Source organism: Malaclemys terrapin, chromosome 3, assembly GCF_027887155.1.
Source record: "Malaclemys terrapin pileata isolate rMalTer1 chromosome 3, rMalTer1.hap1, whole genome shotgun sequence".
NCBI lineage: Eukaryota > Metazoa > Chordata > Testudines > Emydidae > Malaclemys > Malaclemys terrapin.
The window spans coordinates 25124342-25150476 of record NC_071507.1 but is presented as its reverse complement, the minus strand read 5'-3'; the positions used below and the strand labels follow the sequence as shown (position 1 = coordinate 25150476).

The 26135-nt window shown below is 43.5% G+C and overlaps 1 protein-coding gene across 7 annotated transcripts in view; it reads right to left on the bottom strand.

The window, feature by feature from the left end:
• PPP4R3B (protein phosphatase 4 regulatory subunit 3B) overlaps positions 1–26135 on the bottom strand; it is a 121385-nt gene that overhangs the window by 79851 nt on the left and 15399 nt on the right. For 5 of the 7 annotated variants that reach the window (XR_008444432.1, XM_054023284.1, XM_054023283.1 and 2 more), the window contains exons 5-12: positions 20257–20334; positions 19235–19351; positions 17926–18042; positions 16998–17147; positions 15655–15757; positions 7892–7933; positions 4123–4281; positions 2967–3136 (exon numbers count right to left, since the gene is read on the bottom strand). Coding sequence is in view for 6 of the 7 variants with exons in the window: in XM_054023284.1 (XP_053879259.1) it covers positions 2967–3136; positions 4123–4281; positions 7892–7933; positions 15655–15757; positions 16998–17147; positions 17926–18042; positions 19235–19351; positions 20257–20334 (936 nt within the window). In the remaining variant the exon portion in view is untranslated. The remainder of the gene's footprint in view (positions 1–2966; positions 3137–4122; positions 4282–7891; positions 7934–15654; positions 15758–16997; positions 17148–17925; positions 18043–19234; positions 19352–20256; positions 20335–26135) is intronic. The other 2 variants (XM_054023282.1, XM_054023281.1) reach the window with 1 other exon arrangement.

Below are 26135 nucleotides of genomic sequence, written 5' to 3'. Positions count from 1 at the left end.
GCCCCCCGCGCTAGTTGATGTAGAGCATGGCCGTGGTGTTATCTGTGAGGACCACCACACAACGATTGTGCAACTGCTCCTGAAAGGCTTGTCATGCAATATGTACCGCCATCAGCTCCCATACGTTGATATGGGGGGGGGGGGGGGAGGAGAGAGAGAGAGAGATCGGATTGGGCCGATAGACCTTGCATCTGGATGTCCCCAAGGTGGGTGCTCCATTCCAGGGCTGACACATCTGTGACGAGGGACAAGGAGGGCTGAGGGGTGTGGAAGGGAACTCCTTCACATACCACCCTTGGGTCTAGCCACCATTGGAGGGAGGTGAGGACCCCTTCCGGGACAGTGACCACCAGGTTCAGGCTGTCTGGTAGATAGATGTCTGGCATGTTTGGTCACGTATGTGCAGGAAGCCATATGACCCAGGAGACTTAGGCACGTTCTTGCCATCAATGTTGGGAAGCTTTGAAGGCTCTGGATGAGGCCCATCAGAGCGTGGAAACAAGCGTCCAGCAGGAGGGCTCAGGCATTCACAGAATCTAGGACCTCCCCGATAAATTCTATTCTCTGGGTTGGTTCTAGAGTCAACTTCGCCACGTTGATGAGAAGACCTAATCGAGAAACCGTGTCCGTGATCACTTGAATGTGGGACTGCACCTGTTCTTTGGTGCGACCTTGGATGAGCCAGTCGTTGAGATACAGTTATATCTGTATCCGTCTCTGATGAAGGGAGGCTGCCATGACTGCCATACATTTGGTGAACACCCGGGGGGGACCAGGGAAAGGCCGAACGGAAGGACCGTGAACTGGTAGTGTTCGCTGTTGACCACAAAGTGGAGGAAGCGTCTGTGCGCCAGATGGATTGCTATGTGGAAATATGCATCCTTCATGTCAAGGGTGGCGTACCAGTCTCCAGGATCCAGGGAAGGTATAATATTGCACAAGGAAACCATGCGGAACTTCAACTTTACCATGAATTTGTTGAGTCTGCGCAGGTCCAAGATAGGCCAAAGCCCGCCCTTTGCCTTGGGGATTAGGAAGTAACGGGAGTAAATCCCATGTCCCTTAGCTCCCTTGGAACCTCCTCAATCGACCCCATGGACAGGAGCTGTTTGAACATCCTGAATGAGGAGTTGCTTGTGAGAAGGGTCCCTGAAGAGGGATGGGGAGCAAGGGTGGGGAGAAAGAAAACTGGAGAGAGTATCCCCTTTCCACCATGCAAAGAACCTAACAGTCCGTGGTTATAAGGGACCAAGCACGGTGGAAACGGGATAAACGATTCAGGAAGGGAGGGTAGGATCCTGACTGAGACCCGGTACATCGTCCTCGAGCGTCCCTTCAAAAAGTTTTGCTTAAGGCCTGCTGAAGGCTTGGAACACTGGCCTTGGACGGGTTGGTGGTTGGATGGTTTCCTCCTGGTATTGCGCCCCCGCTTCCTATAGAAGTCCCGCCTCGGCAGAGGAGGATAGGAGCGTTGGGGCTGAGGCTTAAATGGCTTCCGCTGGGTAGCCGGTGTGAGCATCCCCAGCGATCGCATTATGGCTCTTGAGTCCTTGAGGCTCTGAAGCCTCGAGTCAGTTTTGTCTGAAAACAGGCCCTCTCTATCAAAGAGGAGATCCTGTAATGTTTGCTGAAGCTCTGATGATAAGCCGGAAGCTTGCAGCAAGATATACGTCTCATTGCAATGCCTGAAGAGAGGGTCTAAGCGGCAGAGACTGCGGTGTCCAACGAGGCTTGTAATGAGGTCCTCGCCACCATCTTGCCCTCTTCCACCAGGGCCCCAAACTCCTCTCTGGACTCCGAAGGAACCAGCTCCTTGAACTTTAACATGGAGTTCCAAGAATTATAGTTGTACCGGCTCAGGAGCACCTGCTGGTTTGTGATCCGGAGCTGAAAACCGCCTGAGGAGTAAACTTTGCGTTCAAATAAATCAAGGCATTTGGCCTCTTTTGATTTGGGTGCTGGGGCTTGCTAACCATGACGCTCCTTCTCATTCACCAAGGCCACCACCAGTGAACAAGGCTGTGGATGTGTACACAAAATAGTCATATCCCTTGGAAGGGACGAAGTTCTTCCACTCCACCCCTTTAGCAGTTGGAGGAATGGACGCAGGCTGTGGTCCTGGCTGTGGTCTGAATGGTCCAGATGAGATTCCCCCAGACACTTTAGGCAAGAGTCATGGGGGTCACCCATTGGCATGGGCTTGGAACAGGACACACAGGGTTTAAAACCCGGAGCCTTGGGCATGAGCCCAAACTACCGGTGGGGAGGAGGGAAAGATCCCTGCCAACCCTGCTAAATAGAACTATTTACACTATAACTATATAAAAACTCTATAACTATACTAACTATAAACTATTAAACTATTAACACTGTTGAGAGAAAAAACGCTAGGGAGAGTGGAGAGCAGCAAAGCCGAGTTCCACAGTTCCAACGACCGTCACAGGCGGTAAGAAGGAACTGAGGGGGCAGTGGGTTGGCCGCAGTATATATCCAGCGCCATGAAGGCGCCACTCCAGGGGGCTTCACAGCCGACCCACCAAGTGCTGCTAGGGTAAAAGTTCTCTGACGGCTGCACACGTGGCGCACACACACCTAATTGGAATCTATATGAGCAAGCACTTGAACAATTAACATTGCTCTAATCAACACACACACACACACACACACACACACAGAGTACGTTTTACATGCTGATTTCAAGAGGAGAAATGTTAACTAGTTCCTAACCCCCAACTTCTTGGCTAGACATGCTCTCTAAAGTTATAGGAAAAGGATAGTCCAGCAAGATGCAAACACAAGACAAAACAAAAGACTTTTATACTGAAGTATTATAATAGCTAAACTTTTGTTATTGGTACTATCCTTTTTAGTGTGAAATTTTCTAGACTCTGCATTTTGTGTTCAATACATGAGATGTTACATGCCTAAAACTTAGTGTTTTAAACAAAACTTGCTTAAAAACTTACCACTCTGATGAATTCAAACAGTTCAATTACAGCCGAATTCAGCAGATTGTACCTAGTTCCATTATCCAAAAGAGCATTTATAACTGGCTCAAACAGGTTCCCCTTGGTGATATAACGGTTATAAAATTCATCCTTCAGGCCAATTATCCTCCTCATAAAGCGAAGAGCACCTATAAATTTAAAGAAAATTTAGAGATCTTTGATAATCATTGTACAATCCCCATTCTGCTCTTACTGAAATCAACAGAAAACCTAAGACTGACTTCAGTGGGAGTGAGACCAGCCCAGAGACCGACAACATCTGTTAAAAGGGTTGCAAAGGTCTTTTCAATACTTGTTTGCTTGCAATTTTTAAAACACCTTTTTGAAAGGTTCAAAATAAGCATCTATTGGTTTGTCTTTTTCCTATCGGGCAAACCTTTCTTCCTTTCACATTTCTTGTTGCGCACAAACCAACAAAACTCTGGTTCCATTATTTTCTTGTTTACATGAAGCAGCAATAAGTGTTAGCCCACCTGATATAGAGATTTTATTGGTTCATTTGTGTACTCTTTCTGCTGTCTAGCTCTGAGAGGCGAGCACAAAACATGTTAGGTCATTTCTTATGGTGCATAAAATAGTAATTTAATTAATTCCCTACCAATAATAGTGGATTTTATGGTTTTATAATGATATCTCAGTTTCGGTGAGACTAGACACCTAATCATAGTTTATTCTTACTTCCCAATTCCAAAATGATCCATCCCACGGGGTGGAGGGGGAAGAGAATTACCAACCTCTCCTTCCACCACACAGTACTTGGGAATATTGGCAGGGAATATTAGTTGTTTTCACCTTCCTTTGGAGCACTAAGCAGGTGGGTTTCCTGCTTTTGCTGGTGGACTAGACATAAATTCCTGAAGCCTTCTACCTTTGTGTTTCTGTTAATTTGACAGTTGTGTCACATTTTGGACCTAAATTACACGACAAGGTAACTTCAATAAAGAATACCAACTTTGGTGGCTCACTGGATTTTTTAAAATGTGGATATTTACACACTTACAAATTAATCCAAGGCGTTGCATGTAAATTCAACAGATTCTGACCATGAAGTATTTCAGTACTAAATGTATACACACAATCTTTAAAACAAAGTAAACGACAATTTACTACTTACACAAGGCCAAAAATGTGTGTTTTGAATTCATCAAGACCAATACTCTTCTTAGCAAATCTTTGTTCATAATATAATTCTTGATGTGATATGTGTGGTGTTCCACACAAAAGGTGAGCAGCTCCAAAATCAAGGCAAGCAGCTGTGCTGTTTGATAATTATCTACAAGAAAAATTAAATGAACTAAATCAGGCACACAAAAACAAACCAAACTTTTCTACTCATCCACAGCTTATGACAAAGTAGTTTCAGCCTATTAACAGTTGAAAGTGAATAGAGATTTATCAACTTGTTAATTTGACTTCTTAAGGAGCTTCCTAAACCAGCCTAGATACCTAGGTTATGCTTCTTCTCGGTCAGTAGGTGAAGACTGAAAACCTACTTGAGATCTTTGTCAGAGAACAGACTCCATGAAAAGACAGTTACCTTTCCGAAACTGGTGTACTTCAAGATGTGTTGCTCAGGTCTATTCCACAATAGGTGTGCATGCTCGCCATGTGCACCAGTGCCGGAAGTTTTTCCCTTAGCAGTACCTGTAGGGGAGCGCCCCTAGCAACCCCTGGAGTGGCGCCTCCATGGCGCGGTATAAGGTGCGCTGCATGCTCCCCCTCAACCTCAGTGCCTTCTTGCCAAACAACTCCAACAGAGGGGAAGGAGGGCGGGATGTGGAATAGAGATGAGCAACACATCTCGAAGAACACCAGTTACGGAAAGGTAACTGTCTTTTCTTCGATTGATTGTTCATGTGTATTCCATAATAGGGGATTCCAAGCTATATCTGTTGGAGGTGGGAAGGAGGTCAAACTCTCAGGATGGAGTATTGCCCTGCCAAACCTGGCGTCCTCCCTGGTATGGGAGACAATCGCATAATGCGAGGTGAACATGTGAACTGAAGACCATGTGGCAGCCCTACAAAGGTCCTGAATAGAGACATGGGCCTAAAAGGCAGCCGACGAGGCCTGCGCCCTAGTCGAGTGTGCCTTCACAATTGACGGCAGAGGGATTCCCGCCAGGTTAAAGGAGGTATGGCTTCACAAGGTGATCCAGTTGGAGCGCCACTGAGTGGAGATTGGCCAACCTTTCATGAACCGCTTAGTCCACTCCAGGTAAAAAGCCAGAGCCCGTCTCACATCCAGTGTGTGGCGGCAGTGCTCCTCACTGGACGCATAGGGCTTGGGGCAGAGGACCGACAGAAAAATATCCTGACCCATGTGATAGGCGGAGACCACCGTCGGGAAGAACAAAGGGTGTGGACGGATCTGGATCTTGTCTTTATGAAATACCATATACGGGGGCTGGGAGGTCAAATTGGAGAAGGGGAGCTTTACTGAGGGTGGATCTGGATGAGGACTGCCAGGGTGTCTTCTCAAAACCGCCTTTTCCCCGCCTACTTGCCCTTGGAGGACCCAGGCAGGCCGAGACCGCCTCTGTGGGTGCCTCTTATAGTCCCGCGACTTTTTATAAGTGGTCTCGTATTTTGAATGGGTGGCCTGGGTGGGACTCTGCTGCACTTGAACTTGGGTTTAGCCGGACCTGGAACACAGACCCAGAGTCTGGAGCGTCGTGCGGGAGTCTACCAGGCCATGCAGCTTTGTATCCGTTTGTTCAGCAAACAGAGCTTTGCCGTCAAACGGGAGGTCCTGCAGGGAGGTCTGCGCCAGGCTGGACAGCCCAGAAAGCAGGAGCAATGACGCCCTTCTCATGGGCACCGCGGAGGCCATGGACTGTGCGGCCGTGTCCCCTGCATCCAAAGCTGCCTGCAGGGTTGCCTTGGCAGCCACTGTGCCGTCCTCCACCAGCGCTTTGAACTCCTTCCTGTCACTCTCTTGGAGCAAGTCCTTGAACTTGGGCAGGGAGCCCCACGGATTGAACTCATACCGTCCCAGGAGAGCCTGGTGGTTTGCCACCCGTAACTGGAAGCTCAAGGACGAATAAATTTTTCTTCCAAATGAGTCCAGCCTCCGTGAATCTTTATTTTTCGGGATAGGGGTTGGTTGGCCCTGCAGTTCCCTGTGGTTGACCGACTCGACCACCAGGGAGTTAGGAGCAGGGTGGGTGTACAAGTATTCATGCCCCTTGGCAGGCACAAAATACTTGCATTCCGCTCTCTTAGAGATGGGGGCCAATGAGGCCGGGGTTTGCCACAGGGCATTTGAAGTTTTCGCCACCCCTTCATGGAGAGGCAAGGCCACCCTGCCAGGTGCCGAGGAGGACAATACATTAAACAGGGAGGCTCCTCCATCTCCTTTGCCTGGAGGTGGAGACTTTAGGGCACACCAAGAACTCTTAAAAAAGGGTGGCATCAAGTCCTCCTGTGGGACAGAGGGACCGTAATCACCTTATCAGGGGAGGGTGAGGAGGCCGGTGCGGTACTGTGTGTCCCCACCAGCACCGGAGGGTCCACCATTGGTTGGTCTCCGGGCACAGTGCTGGGGATGTACATCCCACCAACTCCTTCCTTGGAGGTCTGGAGAGGGAGGCCGACGGTCCTTCTTTGGCTCCAGCCATCGAACAAGCCCCCGCTGGGGGCTGCGTCGGTGGTACCATTGGGCCAGCCACTGGGCCCGGTGCCACTGCACCTGCTGTGGCACTGGTGGAGCCAGCTATTTGGCTTGGCTGGCCTAGCCCATCGATGGACGACTATTATTTTTCGAGTGATTGCTCATGTGTATTCCACAATAGGTGTGCGTGCTCGCTATTTGTACCAGTGCCGGAAGTTTATCCCCTAGCAATATCCGTAGGGGAGTGCCCCTAGCGACTCCTGGGAGTATAAGGGGCACTGCGTGCTTCTTCCCACCCTCAGTTCCTTCTTGCCACCAGTGAAGGTGCTTTGGAACTGCTCTGCTCCAGCTTTGTTGTAGTTCGTCCCCAGAACTGCTTGTTCGTTCAGTGTGTGGTACTTGTAGTTAGTTGAATTAGTTAGTTTAGTTTAGAGCGACTGGACCAGGGCATGCCCCATGCCCCAGGGTTTTAAGTTGCGCAACACTTGTAGGCGACCTATGCCAGTGAGTGATCCGCACATAGACTGTTTACACTGTTTGGGGGAAACCCATCTCAGCAATTGCTGCAAAATTTGCAAGTCGTTTAAGCCTCAGACCAAGTGAGAAAGGGACATTAGGCTCCGGGCTATTCTGATGGAGTCAGTGCTGGGCGATAAAGGAAAAAAAAAAAAAAAAAAGTATTAACTAGCTACAAGCCAAAAACTAGCCAACAAGCAACTCACAAGTCAATTAAGCCAAAACCAAGCCCAATTTCTGCATTTTTGTCCACGGGTTTGGCATGTCTGTGTTCGTTCTCTCTCTCTCTCTCAGATTCTTCCATCCTAAGTGCAGGACTCTGTACATTATATTTATTTATTTATATTATATATATATACACACACACACACACACACAATTTTTTCCTGGAACCTAACCCCTCTCCCCTCCCCACCCATTTACATTAATTCTTGTGGGGAAGCTGGATTCACTTAACATTGTTTCGCGTAAAGTAGCATTTTTCAGGAACATAACTACAACATTAAGCGAGGAGTTACTGTACAATTCTGTAAGACAGCCTGAAACAAAGTCAAATGAAAATGAAGGTTCTTTGTGTCTGTTGGCTGGGAGGAAGTAGAACTGTAATCTAAACTAATAAAGGAGACTTAAAAAACAAACAAAAAACAGATTCAAGTTTGGAAATATTTTATTTTAGAGCCTTTTCCTAATATATACTGAACAAACCCCATGCTGACAAAATAAATTTCAAAATATAAAAATAGACTACCACTTACCAGGACAAATAGTGTTACTCTTGTTGGACCCAACTACTGCATCTGATATAAAAATAAGTGTCAATACAGATTTTCAAAACACTGTAAAGTGCCTATTTAATAATGTAGATAAATCATCAATTCCATTACTAGCTTCAATCAGTTGATGGCACAATTTCTTGTGTTAATAAGTTATACAAAAGCATTATAACAATAAAAACTTATATGCCAGGCAAGATTTCGGTTATTTTTTTCTAATTACAAAACCTAAAAAAAAAAAACCCACACAACAAAAACAACCCCACACTTAATGGAGTGCTTGTTATACTTAATTGAACCTTTAGGAGTAGTGTTAATCTTTAATCTAAATTAATTATTTCTACAATAAAAAACCTTATAATTTAGATTATAATCAGCGGGTAGTCTGGACGTACCCTAAGCTTTCTTTTTTTTTAAAAAAAGAATTGTGACTGTGAAGATCACTTTCCAATCATGTCTAAATGGTCGACTTACGCAGTGCTGTTTTCCTCAGTCTCCAGATAGACTGAAATTGTGACAGAGGCCTTGTCTACACTGCCACTTTCCAGCGCTGCAACTTTCTCGCTCAGGGGGTGTGAAAAAACTCCCCACCCCCTCCGAGCGCTGCAAGTTTCAGCGTTGTAAAGCGCCAGGATAGCCAGTACACCAGCACTAGAAGCCGTGCTCCCACGACTGGTAGCTACTCCCCATTTCATAAGAATATTTATAAAGTACACAGAAATAAATAATTTCCTTTTTAATATTTGCCAACTATCCAGCTAACACATTCTTCATTAGATAGACCACAGTCATTTTAAGTGAGATAATGGACAGTCTCAAAACATATTTGAAAAGTAGCTCTTATTTAGTTTCCCCATCTTTTAAAATGGGGATCGTAAGAATTACATACCTCACAGAGGTGTTATGAGGATACATTTCTCTTTGTGAAGTACTTCGGAGACAAAAAGTGCTGAGTAGTATTATTATTTCAGCAACATTTCATGTTGCCTGGAGAACTCAAATACTTTTTTTTTTTTTTAAACCGACAGAAAGGAGAAAAGTGTTCAAATTGTGTTACTTACAAAGAGAAGATTACTCACCTTGTGCAGTAACAGAGGTTCGAGATGGTTGTCCCTGTGGGTGCTCCACTTTAGGTGTCTTGGTGCCCTGCGCTTCAAGTTGGGAGACTTGTGGTAGCATTGCCCCAGCTGGCCGCTCCGAGCGGCTATCCCCGAGCACAGCCAACCGCCACCCAGTTCCTTCTCTACCCCAGAGGATCGAGCTGAAACTCTGAAGCAGAATGGGGAGGAGGGTAGCTAGTGGAGCACCCACAGGGACAACCATCTTGAAGAACCTCAGTTACTGCACAAGGTGAGTAACCTCTTCTTCAAGGAGTGTCCCTGTGGGTGCTCCACTTTAGGTGACTGAAGAGCAGTGCCTCTTGGTGGAGAAGAGGGGCTTCAAAGTTGATGTATGTATGATGGAGAGTACCAAAAGACTAAAGCGAGTGTCTACAGTGGACTACTGTTCCAGGGCATAATGTTTGGTGAAAGTATGGGGCGATGCCCAGGTAGCTGCTTTACAAATACCCGTGATGGGTACATGTTTGAGAAAGGCTATGGATGTGGACATAGCCCTAGTAGAGTGTGTGCAAAGTCCAGAAGGAGCTTGCAAATTGTAATTTTGGTAACACTGATACAATTAGAGATCCATTTAGAAAGTTTGTTTGGAAATGGTTTGGCCTTTTGATCGTTCTTTTGTGGATACGAATATCCTGGACAATCTTCTGAATGTTTGTGTTCTCTTTCTATAGAACACTAGTGCTCTGCGGACATCTAGTGTGTGAACGGACGCCTCCCTGCAGTTGGCGTGTGGCTTGGGAAAGAATACATGTAAGTGAATGGGTTCGTTGAAATGGAAGAGGGAGGCAACCTTGGGTATGAATTTGGGATGTGAGCATAGGATTACTTTGTCCTTGAGGAATGTGGTATAAGGTGGGTGTGCCATTAGGGCACCCAACTCTCCCATCCTTCGTGCTGATGTGATAGCTACTAAAAAGGCAACCTTCATGGAGAAGTGTAGGAACGAGCAGGTCACTACTGGTTCAAAGGGTTTGCCCAGGAGGGCACCGAGAACAAGGCTGGGGTCCCTTATTGTGGGGTAAGTGTTCTCTATACCCTCGAGAAAGCACTTAGTCAGTGGATGGGTGTCTGGGCCATGCTGGTGCAATCAAGATGACTCTGGATTGGTCTTCTCTGATCTTGTGTAGGATACGACTCAACAGGAGGATCCGGGGGGAAGGGGGGGTGCGGAAGGCATACAGGAGCAGGGGCCCCCCATTTGATGAGGAAGGCGTCTCAAAGAGTTGTGTCCCAGTCCCACTCAGGAGCAGTATTGTGGACATTTGGCATTGTGGGTCGTGGCAAAAAGGTCTATTGAGGGGAATCCCCATTGTTGGAATATAGTTTGCAGAATTTGTGGGTCTAGTTCCCACTCGTGCATCCATGAGAAGTTCCTACTGAGGTCGTCTGCTGTGGCATTCTGGTTTCCAAGTAGATATACACATCACGGCATCCTATGTTGTTGGAGATACACCATTGCCAGAGGCGGGCTGCTTCTGTGCAGCGCAGGTAAGATCGGGCCCCTCTTTTGGCGATTTATATAAAACAGTCACCAAATTGTCCACAAGAATCTGGATAGTTTTGTTGTGGATCACGGGGAGAAAGTGATGGCAGGCATTTAGAACTGCTCGGAGTTCCAATAGATTTATGTGGAGATTGGACTCCTCTAAGGACCATCGGCCCTGGAAGATGTTGTTGGCCAAGTGTGCCCCCCGAACCAGAGAGGCATCCGTGGTTATAGTGACTGATGGGGTTTCCCTTTGGAAGGGAACGCCTGAGCAGACGTTTGTGTTTTGTCCACCATGTGAGTGAGTCTTTTACTCTGCTGTGCATTGTTGATAGAGTGTCTGCGAGGAATGTATACAGCGAGTAGCCAGGTTTGTAGACATCTCATATGCAGCCTGGCATGTTTCACGACAAACGTGGTATCCGACATGTGTCCGAGAAGTTGTAGGCATGTTCTGGCAAACGTTTGTGAGCTGTGTCTTACTGTTGTGATTAGGTTTGTTAAGGCAAAAACCGTTGTTGGGGTAGCCATGCTGATGCTGTGACACGAGGTGTGCCCCTATAAAGTGCAGTTGTTGGGTTGTGGTCCAGTTGGGCTGGATTTCTGTAGATTGGTTTGTAAATAGGGTTAGAGTGGTGTGAGTGGCGTGAACTGCCTCGTTGTATGTCAGTGTTTTTAGCAGGCAGTCTAAATAGGGGAATATGGTCAAACCCTGCTTGCGAAGATGTGCTGCTGCAATGGCCAGTACTTTGGAAAAAGCTCTTGGAGCCGTAGAGAGGCCAAAGGGAAGTACCTTGTATTGGTAGTGTAGGTTGCCCAGAGTGAATCATAGGAATCTCCTGTGCGCCAGGTGGATAGTGAGGTGAAAGTAAGTGCCTGTAGGGCGATGGCCGAGAGCCAATCTCCTTTCTCCAATGCCGGAATTATGGTTGCTAGGGTTACCATCTTGAAGCGCTGTGTTCTCACAAACTTCTTCAGTTTGCGTAAGTCCAGAATGGGCCTTCATCCACCTGTTTTCTTCGGAGTGAGAAAGTAATGTGAGTAGGACCCCCGACCCCTGTGCTGAACCGGTACTGGTTCCGTAGCACCTAATCGCGGGAGATGGTGTATTTCCTGCTCAGGAGATGGGTCCCTGAAGAGGGACGGGGGTGGATAGGTGGAATGGAAAAAAAGGGGATGGAATAACCCTTCTGTATAATTTCCAGAACCCACATGTCTCTGGTAATGTTTCTCCAGACTGGGTAAAAGGGTGTAAGGCGGTCCTCAAATGGGCTGGAAATTAGAGGTGACACTTTAATTGGAGAACATGGGGCTCTCATGTCCTCGACCAACACTTGAAAACGTTTGCCTAGAAGTGGATGGCTGAGACGTAAACGACTGCTCCTGCATCTCACCTGGCACTGCTTGCTGCGCTGATCATAATGTCGTTGAGGCTGAGTGTTTGGGGCAGGACAGAATTGTTGGTTGTAGAATCTGCCCTGTTTCTTTTTGTTTGCAGGGATATAGATTCTAGTGTCTTTAGTGTCACATGGGAGTCCTTCAAGGTGTGTGAGGAGAGGTCCGTGCTCTCTGCAAACAATTTTTGCCCTTCAAAAGGCAAGTCCTCTACTGTCACCTGAACTTCCCTGGGGACTCCCAAGAAATGGAGCCATGAAGTCCTCTGCAAGACAACGGACATGGCGATGGAGCAGGCCGCCGTGTCAGCAGAATCCAGAGAAGCCTTTCAGGGCAGTTCTGGTGATGAGAAAACCTTCTGCAATAATCGGCTTTATACTGTTTTTTTTAGCTGGGATCTGCTCAATAAAAGATGACACCTGAGAAAAATTGTGTGTGCGCGCGCGCGCCCACATGTCCAGAAACGTAGAATAGTTTGCTATGCGAAATTGGAGGGTCGCCTGCCAAAGAGGCCTAGGCCTTTCCAATCTTTATCGTAGGGGGTGGTTTTGGTTTGATGTTGCCTCCCCCTTTGATTAACTGCCTCTACCACCGATCAGTTTGGAGTAGGGTGGGTAAGCAAAAACTCAGCTCCTTTACACGGCACGTAGTACTTCTTGTCAGATTGCTTACAACGGGGCGGGCAAACTTTTTGGCCCGAGGGCCACATCTGGATATTGTGGGCCATGAATGCTCACGTAATTGAGGTTGGGGTGAGGGCTCTGGCTGGGGGTATGGGCTCTGGGATAGGGCCAGAAATGAGAAGTTCTGGGTGCAGAAGGGGACTCCAGGTTGGGGAAGGGGATTGGGATGCAGGGGCGGCTCTAGCCGGGGGTGCAGGCTCTGGAGTGGGGAAGGAGTTTGGGGTGCAGGAGGGTGCTCTTGGCTGGGATCAAGGGGTTCGGAGGGCTATCAGGGCTGGGGCCTGGGAGTGGCTCTGGGGTGCAGGATCTAGGTGGCGCTGACCTCAAGCAGCTCCCAGAAGCAGCAGCAGCATGTCCCGCCTCTGGCTCCTACCCAGAGGCGTGGCCAGGCGGCTCTGCGCACTGCCCCGTCCTTGCAGTTCCCATTGGCCCCAGTTTCCAGCCAATGGGAGCTGTGGGGATGGTGCTTGGGACGGGGCAGCATACAGAGCCCCCTGGCTGACCCTACACATAGGAGCCGGAGAGGGGACATGCCCCTACTTCAGGGAGCCATGTGGAGCTGTGGCATGTGTGCACGGAGCAGCCCCTGACCCCGCTCCCCAGCAGGAGCTCGAGGGCCGGATTAAAATCAGCTGGTGGACCATATGTGGCCCGCGAGCTGTAGTTCGCCCACCCTTGGCTGACAAGAAAGTGGGGCCGTGGCTGGAGTCTGCCATAAAGCTTTTGCTGAGTCCATGATGGCAGCATTAATGGGTAGTGCTATTTTGGCTGACAGAAAAGCTTGCAATATATCTGTCAGCTTATGTTAGTCTCTGGCAACTCAAACAGGAGATGTATAATGAATCAGCTACTCCTTTAAACAAATCCTGAAAGGATTTGAAGTCATCTCCTGACCCGGGGGGGGGGAGGGGGGAATTATTGTTTCGTCCAGAGACGAAGTCGGGATGTGGGTAGGTAGGAGGATGTCAACCTCTATCCTTTCTGCAGATTCTTCAGCTTCCTCCTCCAGTTCTAGGGAAGCTGGATCAGATAGCAGAGGCGACCGCTCTGTCCTGGACCTAGGTGGACTAGATGGCTGGGTGGTTTGGGCTCTGTATAATGCTCAGGGGTCCCAGTATGCCCACTGAGGTGGGAAGGCCATGGGAGGGGGCACCCAAGTGGGGGTTGCCAACCCACGCCTTGTGACCGGGCAGGTCCAGGTTTAGGAGAGGGGTGGTAAGGTGTGCCCACTCCTGTCTCCACTTCATCACTGGAGAGAGGAGGGGACGAGCCAGTGGGTGTAGTGATAAAGCTTGGCCCTGACCTGGCCAGGGCGTCATCGGTGCCAAAGAGCGAAGTTCCCAGGGTGGAAGCAATGAGTAGGTCTGTATGGCTGACAAACTGTTGTGGTATCGGGAGACTCAGTGGCAGCAGTGCAGGCTAGCTGAGGCTGGGAACCAGACTTGTCATATTGTATTGGTGCAGCAGGTGGCGCCATAGTGCTGCTTTGTGTCTGTGTGTTTGTTTCTGTTCCCTGGATTCCAAGCTAGGAGAGAGAGACCACATAGGGTCTTTTGCTCCTCGAGACGTATCGGTACTGGATAGTCCCAGTGCCTCGCAGTCGGGCGCTCTGGGTGCTGTCTGTACCGGGGCAGTTTTTGCGGTCGGGAATCGCTTTTTGTGACTTTGATAGGACCAGGGTCCTTAATTGTAATTTTTTGCATAGCTGAGGCAGCTGCAGGTGAGGTTTGGCAATGTGGTGCCTGGACTCGGGGTCGGAGGCAGGTCAGAGGGATCTCTCCATCATCATTACAAGTTTTAATTGGAGGTCCCTGGCCTTTCTTGTCCGCACTGCGAGTTTCTTGCTGTGGGGACACTTTTGACGGGGGGGGGAACACACATTACCCAACGGACACTGCGAGTGGCTGTCTGTCACTGGTATTGAGAGTCCCCAGGTCAGACAGCGCTTGAAACCTGGAGAGCCAACCAAGCATGTCTGAGAGGCTAGCTGAATGAAGAATGGGAATAGTCCAGGTCTAATGCCTCTTCAATGGCTGCCCGCCATTTTGTTTTTAAATGTGAAAATGAAAGAAAAATGGAGAGAAACAATTAGGAAAACTAACTTATGAAAGGGCAGAGATTAAAGGAATACGAGAGTAGATAAGGGCACTGCTGTCGTTCCGATTGAAACCAAGGGTGATAGAGAAGGAACTGGGTGGCGGTTGGCTGCACTCGTGGGGGAGCGGAGCAAGACAGCTGCCATGCATGTACGGCCAACCGGGGCACTGCTACCACAAGTCTCTGATTAGAAGCTCAAGGTGCCAAGACATCTGAAGTGGAACACCCACAGGGACACTCCTTGAGGAAGAACTATGACTTTCAGCATTTCTGTATCACTGGAAATTTCAAAGTAACACTAATATCTGGAGTTAATACCCTGCAGATACCAAAGAAAACATGATCCCAGGGTTTGGCTAAATGACAAAGCAATTTGTAAACGCTCTGAGACACTTATGCAGTTGAACACATTTGCTGCTACACATCAACATTTTTAAAAGTTATTAAGAAAAACTGTCTGCTGCTACCAACAGAAGTTATGATTGCAGTTTTACATCAGTAGCCAACAAATGTACCAAATACTGAAACTTTTAGAAGTGCGTATATTAGGAGTTACCATGGAGATGCAGTTTGAGCAGGAATTATATAGCAATACTTTAGCCTTTATTAAAGATTGACAAGAATAAAGTTAATAAATTATTAATATTTCAGACTTGGCATGTACTACATTTCCATAGTTCTGCTTATTTTTCTATGACCTAGTATGCACAGGCCAGGCTCCCAAGGCTGCGGAGCACAAAGGACATATTACCACCACTCATAGCAGTTACTCAAACACTTTGAGGAATCTCTGGACTAGTAATATTTTTGTATATCAACTTATGCTTATTCTTATCTGAGAGGCAACAATAGCCTCGAGCAAGCACATTTTGCTCTGACACTACAAATCAGTGACATCGTTTGTCTAGATGACCAGTTGGTAAGCATGGCAAGATAAAAAGTCAATCCAACATTTAATCCTACCTTTTTCACATTTGTCTTCTGAAGTATTAGCCAAGAGTGGTGCAGTGAGAACATGCATACAATGGTTGTAGAAGAAATTGAGAAATTCACTTTTCTCTGTTTTCTGAAACAAACATATTTATTTATTAAACATTGGTGTGAATTTAGTGACCTTGCAAGTGAGGACTAATAGCACTTAAGTAAAATACGGCACAGGCAAGACATAAGCTACCTCACATAGCCTTGATAGTACCTTTTGATACAGATTTGCAACACATCAGGCGTTCTCTAGAGTAGACTATACCCATCAAACCCAAAGATGTAGAACAGAGTGGGAGGGACTAGGATGAGAACAACCTTATGTAATCTGGGATTAAAGCAAAAGCATAAACTCAAATCTCTTCAATGGAGAAAGACAAATGAACTGACACGAATGCATCACATAGTGCCTTTAACCAACAATTTAAAAAGGAAAGAGTGACAGTAATTTTGCATATATTGCCTGAAGCTTCTGTATATATTTAAAAAAAAAAAAAAAAAAAAAAAAAAAAAAGAGGGACCACTATCCTCACCAGTTTTCTACAATGCATACAACATTTAAGGATTGCTGCATGTACATAAGGTTACTAGATTTTACTTTAAATACTTCTTGTGGTGGCTACAATGCCAAACCATCTAACACAGGCACATCTTTCTAAGAAAAGAAAACAACGGCTACTCACCATAACATAGCAAAGTCTAATTTGATTCAAACCCCAGAGACCTAAACTTTATAGAACATTTTAATCCAAAGGAAATGTTTGGATTCAATGTAATGAAAATTAAATGGAATTATCAGAACTCTGGGCAAAGTTTTAAAGCAAATTTCAAGGAATCCTGGATTTTTGATCATTTGTGACAATATAAACAGAATTATACGTACGACCAAGTATTCTATCAGGATAAAGTACATTCTGTAATATGGGAATAGCTCTATCAAGTTGGATTTGCATTACGCTGTAGGAATTAAACATTGTTTTAGCTTCATGCAGACACACTGGACTCTTTTTTCAATGTTTTGATGCGACCCACCCAGCCAATAGGAGCTAAGACTAGTCTAATACCCACGTGTTTGGGGAGAAGATTGCCAATTTTAAGAACTTCTTAGACAATGCCATGTTTCTTAGCATTAATTAGAGACAATAAATACAGATCAGTGCCTTTCATTAGCAATAATTTTATTGAAATTTTGCAGTTGACTAAAAACCCATCAGGCAAAACAGGACAATACCAAAATGCTTTTCCTTCCTACTTTCCTCCAACCAAAGAAGACAGAAAGAGTAAGACGACTTTTTAAATGTGCATAGACAGTAAAGTTTCATTACCCCTTTGCATTTTCTTACATTAGCTGTGGCCAACATATTCTCTGGATCAATCAGAGTACGTAAGAGCCCCATTAATTGAACAGCCCCACCAAGCTCAGGGTCAGTATCGCAGATCATTTGCTCAATAACTACATTGATGAGGAGGATATCCTGCAACAAAACAAGTCAATTACATCTAAGTTTTCAGTAATACAAATACTACTAGAATTTTTTTTTTTTTTTAAATACACATTGATTTTTATTTGGTCTCTAGCTGCTACCATTGAAAGTTCACATGTGAAAAAAAATAACTGAAAGCCAATGCAAAATCTGAGTTTCAAATATTAAAACAGTAAAGTGGAATGGAAAAAATAAAAATTACTTGAAAATGAGCCTAGGTGAAAAAAAAAATCGAATGTCTTTAAAAATCAGGTGCACTTTTCTCCCTCAAGGTGTCACTCCAAGGCAGCGCCTTAATCATGAATTTCCATGCTTTAGCCTGTTTGTATTTCTTTTACATTTAATGTTAGGTCTGAACCCTCCTGAGTTTGTAATGCTTGTTTTTGGGAGAATTATAACATCCCTCTAATGTTTTATATTCTATGTAACTGTATGTGCTCTCAACCTTAACTCCATCTTAATGTTGTTTTTGTCTAGTAATATGATACCTAGTACCCTGGATTTCACCTGGCAATTGATGGGAACCCATTCTATAAATGAGCAAAATACAGGTTTTATGTGCTCACATCTTCCCACCCACCCCCAATCAGAATGCTGTTGCTTACTAAAAAAAAAAAAAAAAAAACTAACATTTAAGAAAATTTATATTTAGACTGAAAAGATCTCAATTCTGCAAAAAGCACAGAGTACTGTCTATACAAGTATAATCAGCGTACACACAAGATTCAGTATGTAAATTATTAGATAGTCCTGTAATATTCTTACTTACATCATCACTCTGTTGGGCTTCTTGCATTACAAATTCTCGGACCATGGATGGACTAAATTCTACTAGATAAGAAAATATATCTGTAGCAGCTGATCTAACTTGCAAGTCATCCATACCCTAATAAAAGTAAACTCAGTTTATTACAGATGAATCATTTGAGGTACAATAGCATAGGACAATGATAAAACCAACATTTGATTGCGAGGTCATATTATACATTAAGCAAGTCCAACAGTCCCAATATAAAATTGGAAGAAAACTTTCCATACTATCCAGAAAGAGCCTAAAGATGTGTGATTTTGATGGCCATAATTTTAGCAGTTAGTAGTTAAAGTCCACATAGCAGTACTTAATATCTAGATACCAATATGCTATTTTATTACCACAGCTGAGTTAATTTAGTACAAAAGGGCCAATATAAAGGTTTACAAACGTATCCCAATTACGTACAACTGTTTACACTTACTGTTTACTCATCTACAGCACAAATACATTTATTCAGAAAACATTTCTCTTTCTTTCCGATAACTGGTCCTGGACCCGAGTCAAAAAAATTCAGATCTAGAAATATTTGTACTGATCTACAAAGGCGCATTACAGCCTTAAAAGATCATGAGATTTTAGGACTTCAATATTGTGTTAGTGTGATGTTCTTGTTTCCACTTAATTGTGATGTGTTTATAGTAGCTAATGTCTACTGATCTGCTAAAGTGAGAGATTAACACTCTAGAGCACTTGGAAGTTGGGATTCAGAATGTTTACGTGGTACACAAAGCATTGTTTTTAGGTAGAGTGGTAGCAGCTAAATCACATCAGAATTGAAATGAAGGAAAACAAATTGGAAAACAATATTTATGCTCTAATATCTCGATCTGTCATGATTAAAAATGTTTCATACCAGTAGAAAGATGGAATTTGCAGCTTTCCAAAGGAATATAAATCATTTGTTTCTAGTCACAAAACTGTCACTAATACCTTATATATTGTGGTACTGGTTCAGGACTAAGCATACCAGAGTTGAGTCAAGAGATCAAGAACTAATGCAATTTCAAATTCTGCATTCATATCAAAACCAGCGACATTCACTTTTCTCTCCACCATGCAAGTTTAAAATATATTTTTTTAAATTATGACCAAAGCAGTCACTGATTTTGGGTGCTCCACTTGAGACACTGATTTTCAGAAGTGCAAAGCTGCAACTGAAGTCAAAGCCCAATATGTCTGAAAAAAATCAGCCCACAGTGTCAAAACAGGGCACCAGAATTCAGTGCCCTTTTAAAAATAATTTGGCTGCAGGTGATTCACTTACCATTACAATTTCAAGAGCAGGAAGAATTCCCAACTTTGCCAAAGTTTTGAAAAACGCATCTCTGTTTTGAGGTTGTAATGTCTGAGAAAATGCGCAGAACTCCTTGAAAAAGTTAACCTATAACATTTGAAAGAAATATTAACAAAACATTTGTGTAATTAAATTCATAGTATATCAAAGAAAAATAGTGAACTATATTGGCTAAAAACACTTGAGAAACCTGTTATACTTAGGTAATAATGGTAAAAGGCAGCTAGGAAAAAAATCTGATTTATCCAACTTGAATCTCAAATGTTGTTATATGACAAAAAAGAAAAACCCTCCTGAAAAAATGGAAGTGAACACCTAGTTATCTTACTGAACTGAGTATATGAAGAATTTAAATTGTTGTCTGGCATATCTATTGTTTAAATACAACAATAACTATTTCTTTTTCTCCAATATGTTCTTGTCTCTAATACCATAATTCATTCTAATGAGAGGTAAACAGGTTCAGGGAGAAATGCTCGCTATGCAACATGGTGTAGAGAATCAGGGTGGCAGCTATAAATACAAAAATAAGGGACTCCAGAGGTCATCCTTCCTTCAGTTACAAATAAGTCAAAGATTTTTAAGTACAAATCAGCAGGCAGTCCCAGTAGCCTGTAAATCATTAAATTTAAATTTGTTCACAGTGACTTTTCAGCAATCTCAGGACTTCTGACAATAGGCCTTTCTGTGAAGGATACAGCCAAAATTGCGGAACTCAGCAGTACTGCGTAGGATAAACAATATTACAACTACATAATGGTGAAGAAAACTTTAAAGTGCCTACATTCTAATGTCTTAGCTGATATTGTCAACAGTAAAATAAAGAAAACTACAATTTACTCTCTACTAGAGTTTGAAAACTCAATCAAGAATTTGTTGTTTCATTTTAGGAATACCTTTTTGCCGTCATTAAGAAGTAACTGAAGGGAAGGTTCGCAGTACAAATTTAATACTTAAGTCTCTGAAGTTTCACATGCAAAGAAAGGACTCACCAATTCACGTCTTTTGTCATCATCTGTAGCTTCATCTGTTAATTGTGCAAAAACTTCAGACAGAAACTTCTCGTCTTCCTGCATAATACATTATAGCAATTACTATTACATCATAATAGTGCAAACTAAAAAGGTATTCTACTATACAATGCCAAAGAGAAGATATATATATACATATCTATAGAGGCATAAAATAAAATTCTCCACTTAGCTATGTGCTTGTGCTTTAGAATCTAGCATATTAGCTTGGTGGTCTTGCTAGTTAAGTTACAGGTCATGTACTTTGACATTTTCATCATAAATAAGGAAATCCAAGCATGCAGATTTGAAAGTGTGTGTTCCAATGGATGTTATTGTATTAAGCATTATTTGATGTGAAATGCCTTACATTAAACTTATAGTATTTCACAGAAATTAAACTCTATCAGAACTAAATGGGTCAAATTTTGCCCTCAGATAAATACACTTGTAAAATGCCTACTGATTTAAGTGAGAACAAAATTTAGATCTAATGTTTTAGCCTAGTAACAGCATACCTTTATTCAGTACAGTAAAAACATCTCAAGTTCTAATGCCAAGCTTTTTAAATCCTGTTTTGTTGAACAAGAGACTGGCTTAGAAAATAAAAACCATCTCTCAACATGTTACTGCAGAAAATAAGAGGATACCAAGCTTGCTTCCTGAAGTGTCAAACTTACATAAATACCATCTCCCTTACTACACACACTATCCCTCACTTCTCTTTCTAATGCTCTTTTCATGGCTCATGCCTCCCAACCCATCCACATATACTCAATTATACTGGTATAACTGTGTTCACACAAATAGTTTTGCCAGCCATTTGGTCTGCTTTTTCTCCTTTTATAGTGAAGAGGGTTTTTTTTGTTTGTTTTTTTAAAAAGCACATAACTAGAAAAACCCTCTAGGATTATGCCATGGCTTAATCCCCAAAGAGTAGAGAAAAGCAGTGTGAACAGTACCATCTCTCAGTTGTTCAGCCATTCCCCACTCCTACACACTGTTCTCTGTATTTTTTGGTATGAGAAACAAGCCCTGAGGAATCATGATACCACTGTGTGACTTTGGTTTAAAAGTACCACCAAAGGTTTTAAATATACAGTGACAACAGAGCGTTTACAAAAGTTGTAAACCAGTACACCGATTTAAATATAAAAGCACTTTACTATGTACCAACCTGTAAAAAGCAGCATCTTTTCAAGAAACATCTACCCAATATATTCACTTGTACGTTACTGTGCTATTAATTTAATAACTTGCCCTATGTACTGATCTGAAAGTTTGCTTACTGGTAATTACCCGCTTAAGATAAAGATTATTTTTCATTTAAAAATTATTATAAAAACATTACAAAGTCTGTGAAATTCCATACAGCACAAGGGTACTCTGCCCAAGGTCATCTCTACATTACAGATAATACAGCAGCATAGCTACAACACCATGGCTATGCTATCAGAACCCCATTGAGTGGATGCAGACTACAGCTATGATACGGGTTTTTCCATTATTGTAGGAATGCTAGGTTGACAGAGGCATTCTACTCCAGGGGTTAGGTTGGCATAGCTACAGTGCTATTTTTTCACACCTCAGAGAGCCATAGCTATGTCATCCTAAATTTTAAGTGTAAACTGGCCTAATGCCAGCCTGCTTTTTGGAAGCCTATAAAGTCACCTGGGGGAAAAAAAAAAAAAGTTTAAATGTCTTCCAAATGGCACTATGGGCAAAATTCAGAGGCAAAGCGTACCTTAGGCTTTTTCAAAAGTAGAAAGGGTTTGCTGGTATAGATATTTTGGAAAACCTCCTCCTACTGGAGACGCATCTTATACCCATAGGCAGAAGAGGTTTCAACTGGCATAGCTTATATCAGTTCCCCAAATGAAATAAATTATACCAGCAAAAGGACTTTTCTGATGGTATGACAGCCTCTACAGTAGGGCATAGTACAGCTATGACAGTTAGGGGTGTTTTTTTTTTTTTTCCAGACATCTAACCAAAGCTTTGCTGGCCTAGCTATTTAAGTGTAAACCAGGCCTTAGAACCCCTTAAAGTCATCTCTTCTGACGTAACTCACTAAGGAGCCAGTTACACCTTCTAACACCTTTCTCCAGCTCCTCTGCATGCAAGTTGTATAACTCTTCTGAGTTTGACCCTGTGAGCCTAAGAGAGACTTAAAGAGTCTAAACAGGTGTAACACATTGAGAAAAATAATGTAAGTTTAAACAAAACAAACCTGTACTATTACACTTGACCGACTCACTTCTGAATTTGACCTGCTGTATTATGACCCCTTTTTACTAAGGAATATATTGGATCCAAATTATTCTCCAAGGCCACTGACTTACACAGTACAGCAGTACTAATTACCCACCAATGTTTACAAAATCATTTGATAACCTTCAGTTATATTGAATTAATTCTGAAAATGCACCACAAAAATGAAGATGTAACTAGTGCATGTTATCTGCACTATAATTGAGCAATACCTAGTATCTGGTGGTATTTCTATATTTAGCAAAGTTCTACCCAAAGTGAATAAATAATTCAAAGACAACTTCAATAAACACCCTTTGCAATTTTTAATTTAAGTTTACTGGGTTAACCAGAAGTAGTGAGGAAGGCAGTTGGAGCCGCTTCTATGATTAGCTTTAGAAATTAACTCCTGAATTTTAAATCCTATTCACACTTCATTCAAGTGAATGAGGCTGTCAAGAGACTCAGCAGCTGGGTCAACTTATAAAGTGTTCTCCAGAGCAGTTACAGTAAGAGAAAAAAAAACATTTATTAGTCCTCTCCACTATTGGGAAATGCCTCTCTTGTCTCTTAAAGAGAAAGGTGTCTAACCCACTGCTCAAAGCAGGACCAACCCTAACTAAACCATCCCAGCCAGGGCTTAAAAAACTCTAAGGATGGAGATTCCACCACCTATATAGGTAACCCATTCCAGTGCTTCACCAACGTCCTAGTGAAATAGTCTCCCCCACCCCCCCAATATTCAACCTAGACCTTCCCCACTGCAACTTGAGACCATTGCTTCTTGTTCTGTCATCTGGCACCACTGAGAACAGCCTAGCTCCATCCTCTTTGGAAACCCCCCCCTCCCCCCTTCAGGTAGTTGATGGCTACTAGCAAATCCCCCCCTCACTCTGCTCTTCTGCAGACTAAATAAAGGACAGTTCCCTCAACCTCTCCTCATAAGTCATGTGCCACAGCCCCCTAATCATTTTCATTTCCCCCTGCTGGGCTCTCTCCAATTTGTCCACACCTTTTCTGTAGTGGGGGGCCCCCAAAACTGAATGCAATACTCCAGATGTGGCCTCACCAGTGCTGAATAGAGGGGAATAAATACTTCCCTCCATCTGCTGGCAATGCTCCTACTAATGCAGCCCAGTATGCCATTAGTCTTCCTGGCAACCAGGTCACACTGTTAACTCTCATCCAGCTTCTTGTACACTGTAATCCCCAGGTCCTTTTCTGCAGAACTGCTGCTTAGCCAGTTGGTCCCCAGCCTGTAGCAGTGCATGGGATTCTTCTGTCCTAAGTGCAGGGCTCTGCATTTGTCCTTGTTGAACCTCATCAGATTTCTTTCGGCCTAATCCTCCAATTTGTCTAGGTCATTCTGGAGCCTATCCCTACTCTCCAGCATATCTACCTCTCCCCCGAGCTTAGTGTCATCTGTGAACTTGCTAAGGGTGCAATCCATCCCATCTTCCAGATCATTAATAAAGATGTTGAACAAAACCGGCCCCAGGACCGACCCCTGGGGCACGTCGCTCGATACCGGCTGCCATCTAGACATCGAGCTGCTGATCACTACCCATTGAGCCAGACAGACAATCTAGCCAGCTTTCTATCCACCTTATAGTCCATTCATCCAATCCATACTTCAACTTGCTTGCAAGAATTCTATGGGAGACTGTATCAAAAGCTTTGCTAAAGTCAAGGAATATGTCCAACGCTTTCCCCATATCTGCAGAGCCAGTTATCTCATCATAGAAGGCTTGGTCAGGGATCATTTGCCCTTGGTGAATCCATGCTGACTGTTCCTGATCACCTTCCTCTCCTTCAAGTGCTTCAAAATGGATTCCTTAAGGACCTGCTCCATGATTTTTCCAGGGACTGAGACAAGCATGTCTTTACTACAGGGGGTAATACAACAATTTAGGTTTTCCCTCCTGTGTGAAGGGACTACTTTCATTCACATACACCTTTAGCAGCAACAGCCACCGTCGCCATCCTGATGTGGAATAGGTGGCTTATGGAAAGTAGCTTTTAAAATATAAACATGTCAGTGTGCCCCACTTGCACACATTTCAAAACCTGGCTACTTGCGCAACTACAGCTATCATCTAAATTTTATGTAAAGAAAAAAAAAATCTAGTAAACTTAAGACTGCAAAATTTTCATTACAGTAGTTGAAAGTAATGGAGAAGTGACAGAACATATCAAGGCCTCAAACACTCTTCAGGGGCCAGTAAAGAAAGGAGTTAATCAGCACAGGGATCAGAGTTTTCTGTTAAGATGCAATCAGACTTTCACAAATAAGTTGATGAAACCTAAATTGGAAAAACAGCACACTGAAATAGCGTTTGGAGGAAAAAGAAATCCAGACCCTCCCTGACTTATGCAAGCGTTCCATGCCAGAACATCTTGTTTAACTTGAATTTTGCGTAAGTCGGAAATGTATCCCCAACCATTACACAAAACACACTCCTATTTCTAGCTTACAGAACTTTTTCTGTAAACTTGGATTTGCGTACGTCAGGTTTACGTACCTTGGGGAGCGTCCGTAAAACAAACACCAATGACCCCAAAGTCCTGAGATGGTGTCTCAGAAAATAAAGAGCTTTCATTTCATTTTTATCTGTAGCAAGATCCCACATAAACAAAAATAAAATGAGGGAGAAAGGTTTCTCTTTAAGAGAACTGTGTCTCAAACCCAAATTCTTCTATTAATTTTGTTAGTTGGCAGTTTTATTTTTGAGTTTCTTTAGGCTACCAAATCAGTTAACTAATGTCAAACTTAACTAAAGTATGAGAAGTTCATACAATCCACAACCTAAAAGGAAGCAATTCCCTTTATTTATTTATATATATTATTCTTTTCTCTCAGTGTTCTGCTGCACCTTCTGGGAATTTCAAACCTCACACCATCCCTTATGCCTTCCTCCCTCTCTGCTCTCTTTCTGGGATTTTTATTGATCCCTCACTTCCTTTAGTACATCCTCTGATCCCCTTCACCTTTCCTGGAGACTACCTATGCCCAGAGATTAACCAGTTTCACCCTTTGAGAAAACCCTCTCTGCACAACAGACTAGAGCAGGAGCAGAATAAAATCAATTAGGTACCTGTCAGTTTTATTCTGGTGCTAGCGTAATACAGCAACAGAATTTGGGTTGGAAAATAGAGACTACCCACAATTCCATGTGAAGCATAAATGGGCCTTTCACCAAAGCACTGTCTCTGGTACTTCTTGGTGGTGCTCCAAGCTATTCTTCTAGTACTTCTGGCTAGTAAGTGTCTGATAAATTTTTTTTTAAGCCCAACAACAGTTTTGCTTTTATTATTAAATACCACGATGGGGCACTGATGTCAAGAAGCACTAATCAAATTAAGTTGGTTGTTGTAAAGCAGAGGTTCTCAACCAGAGGTCTTACAGGAGGTACATCAACTCATCTAGATATTTGCCTAGTTTTACCAAAATCATAAAAAGCACTAGTGAAGTCAGTTTCAAACAATGACTTGCTTATACTGTTCTATATACTATACACTGAAATGTAAGTACAATATTTATATTTCAGTCAATTTATTTTATAATTATATGGTAAAAATGAGAATAAGCAATTTTTCAGAATACTATGCTG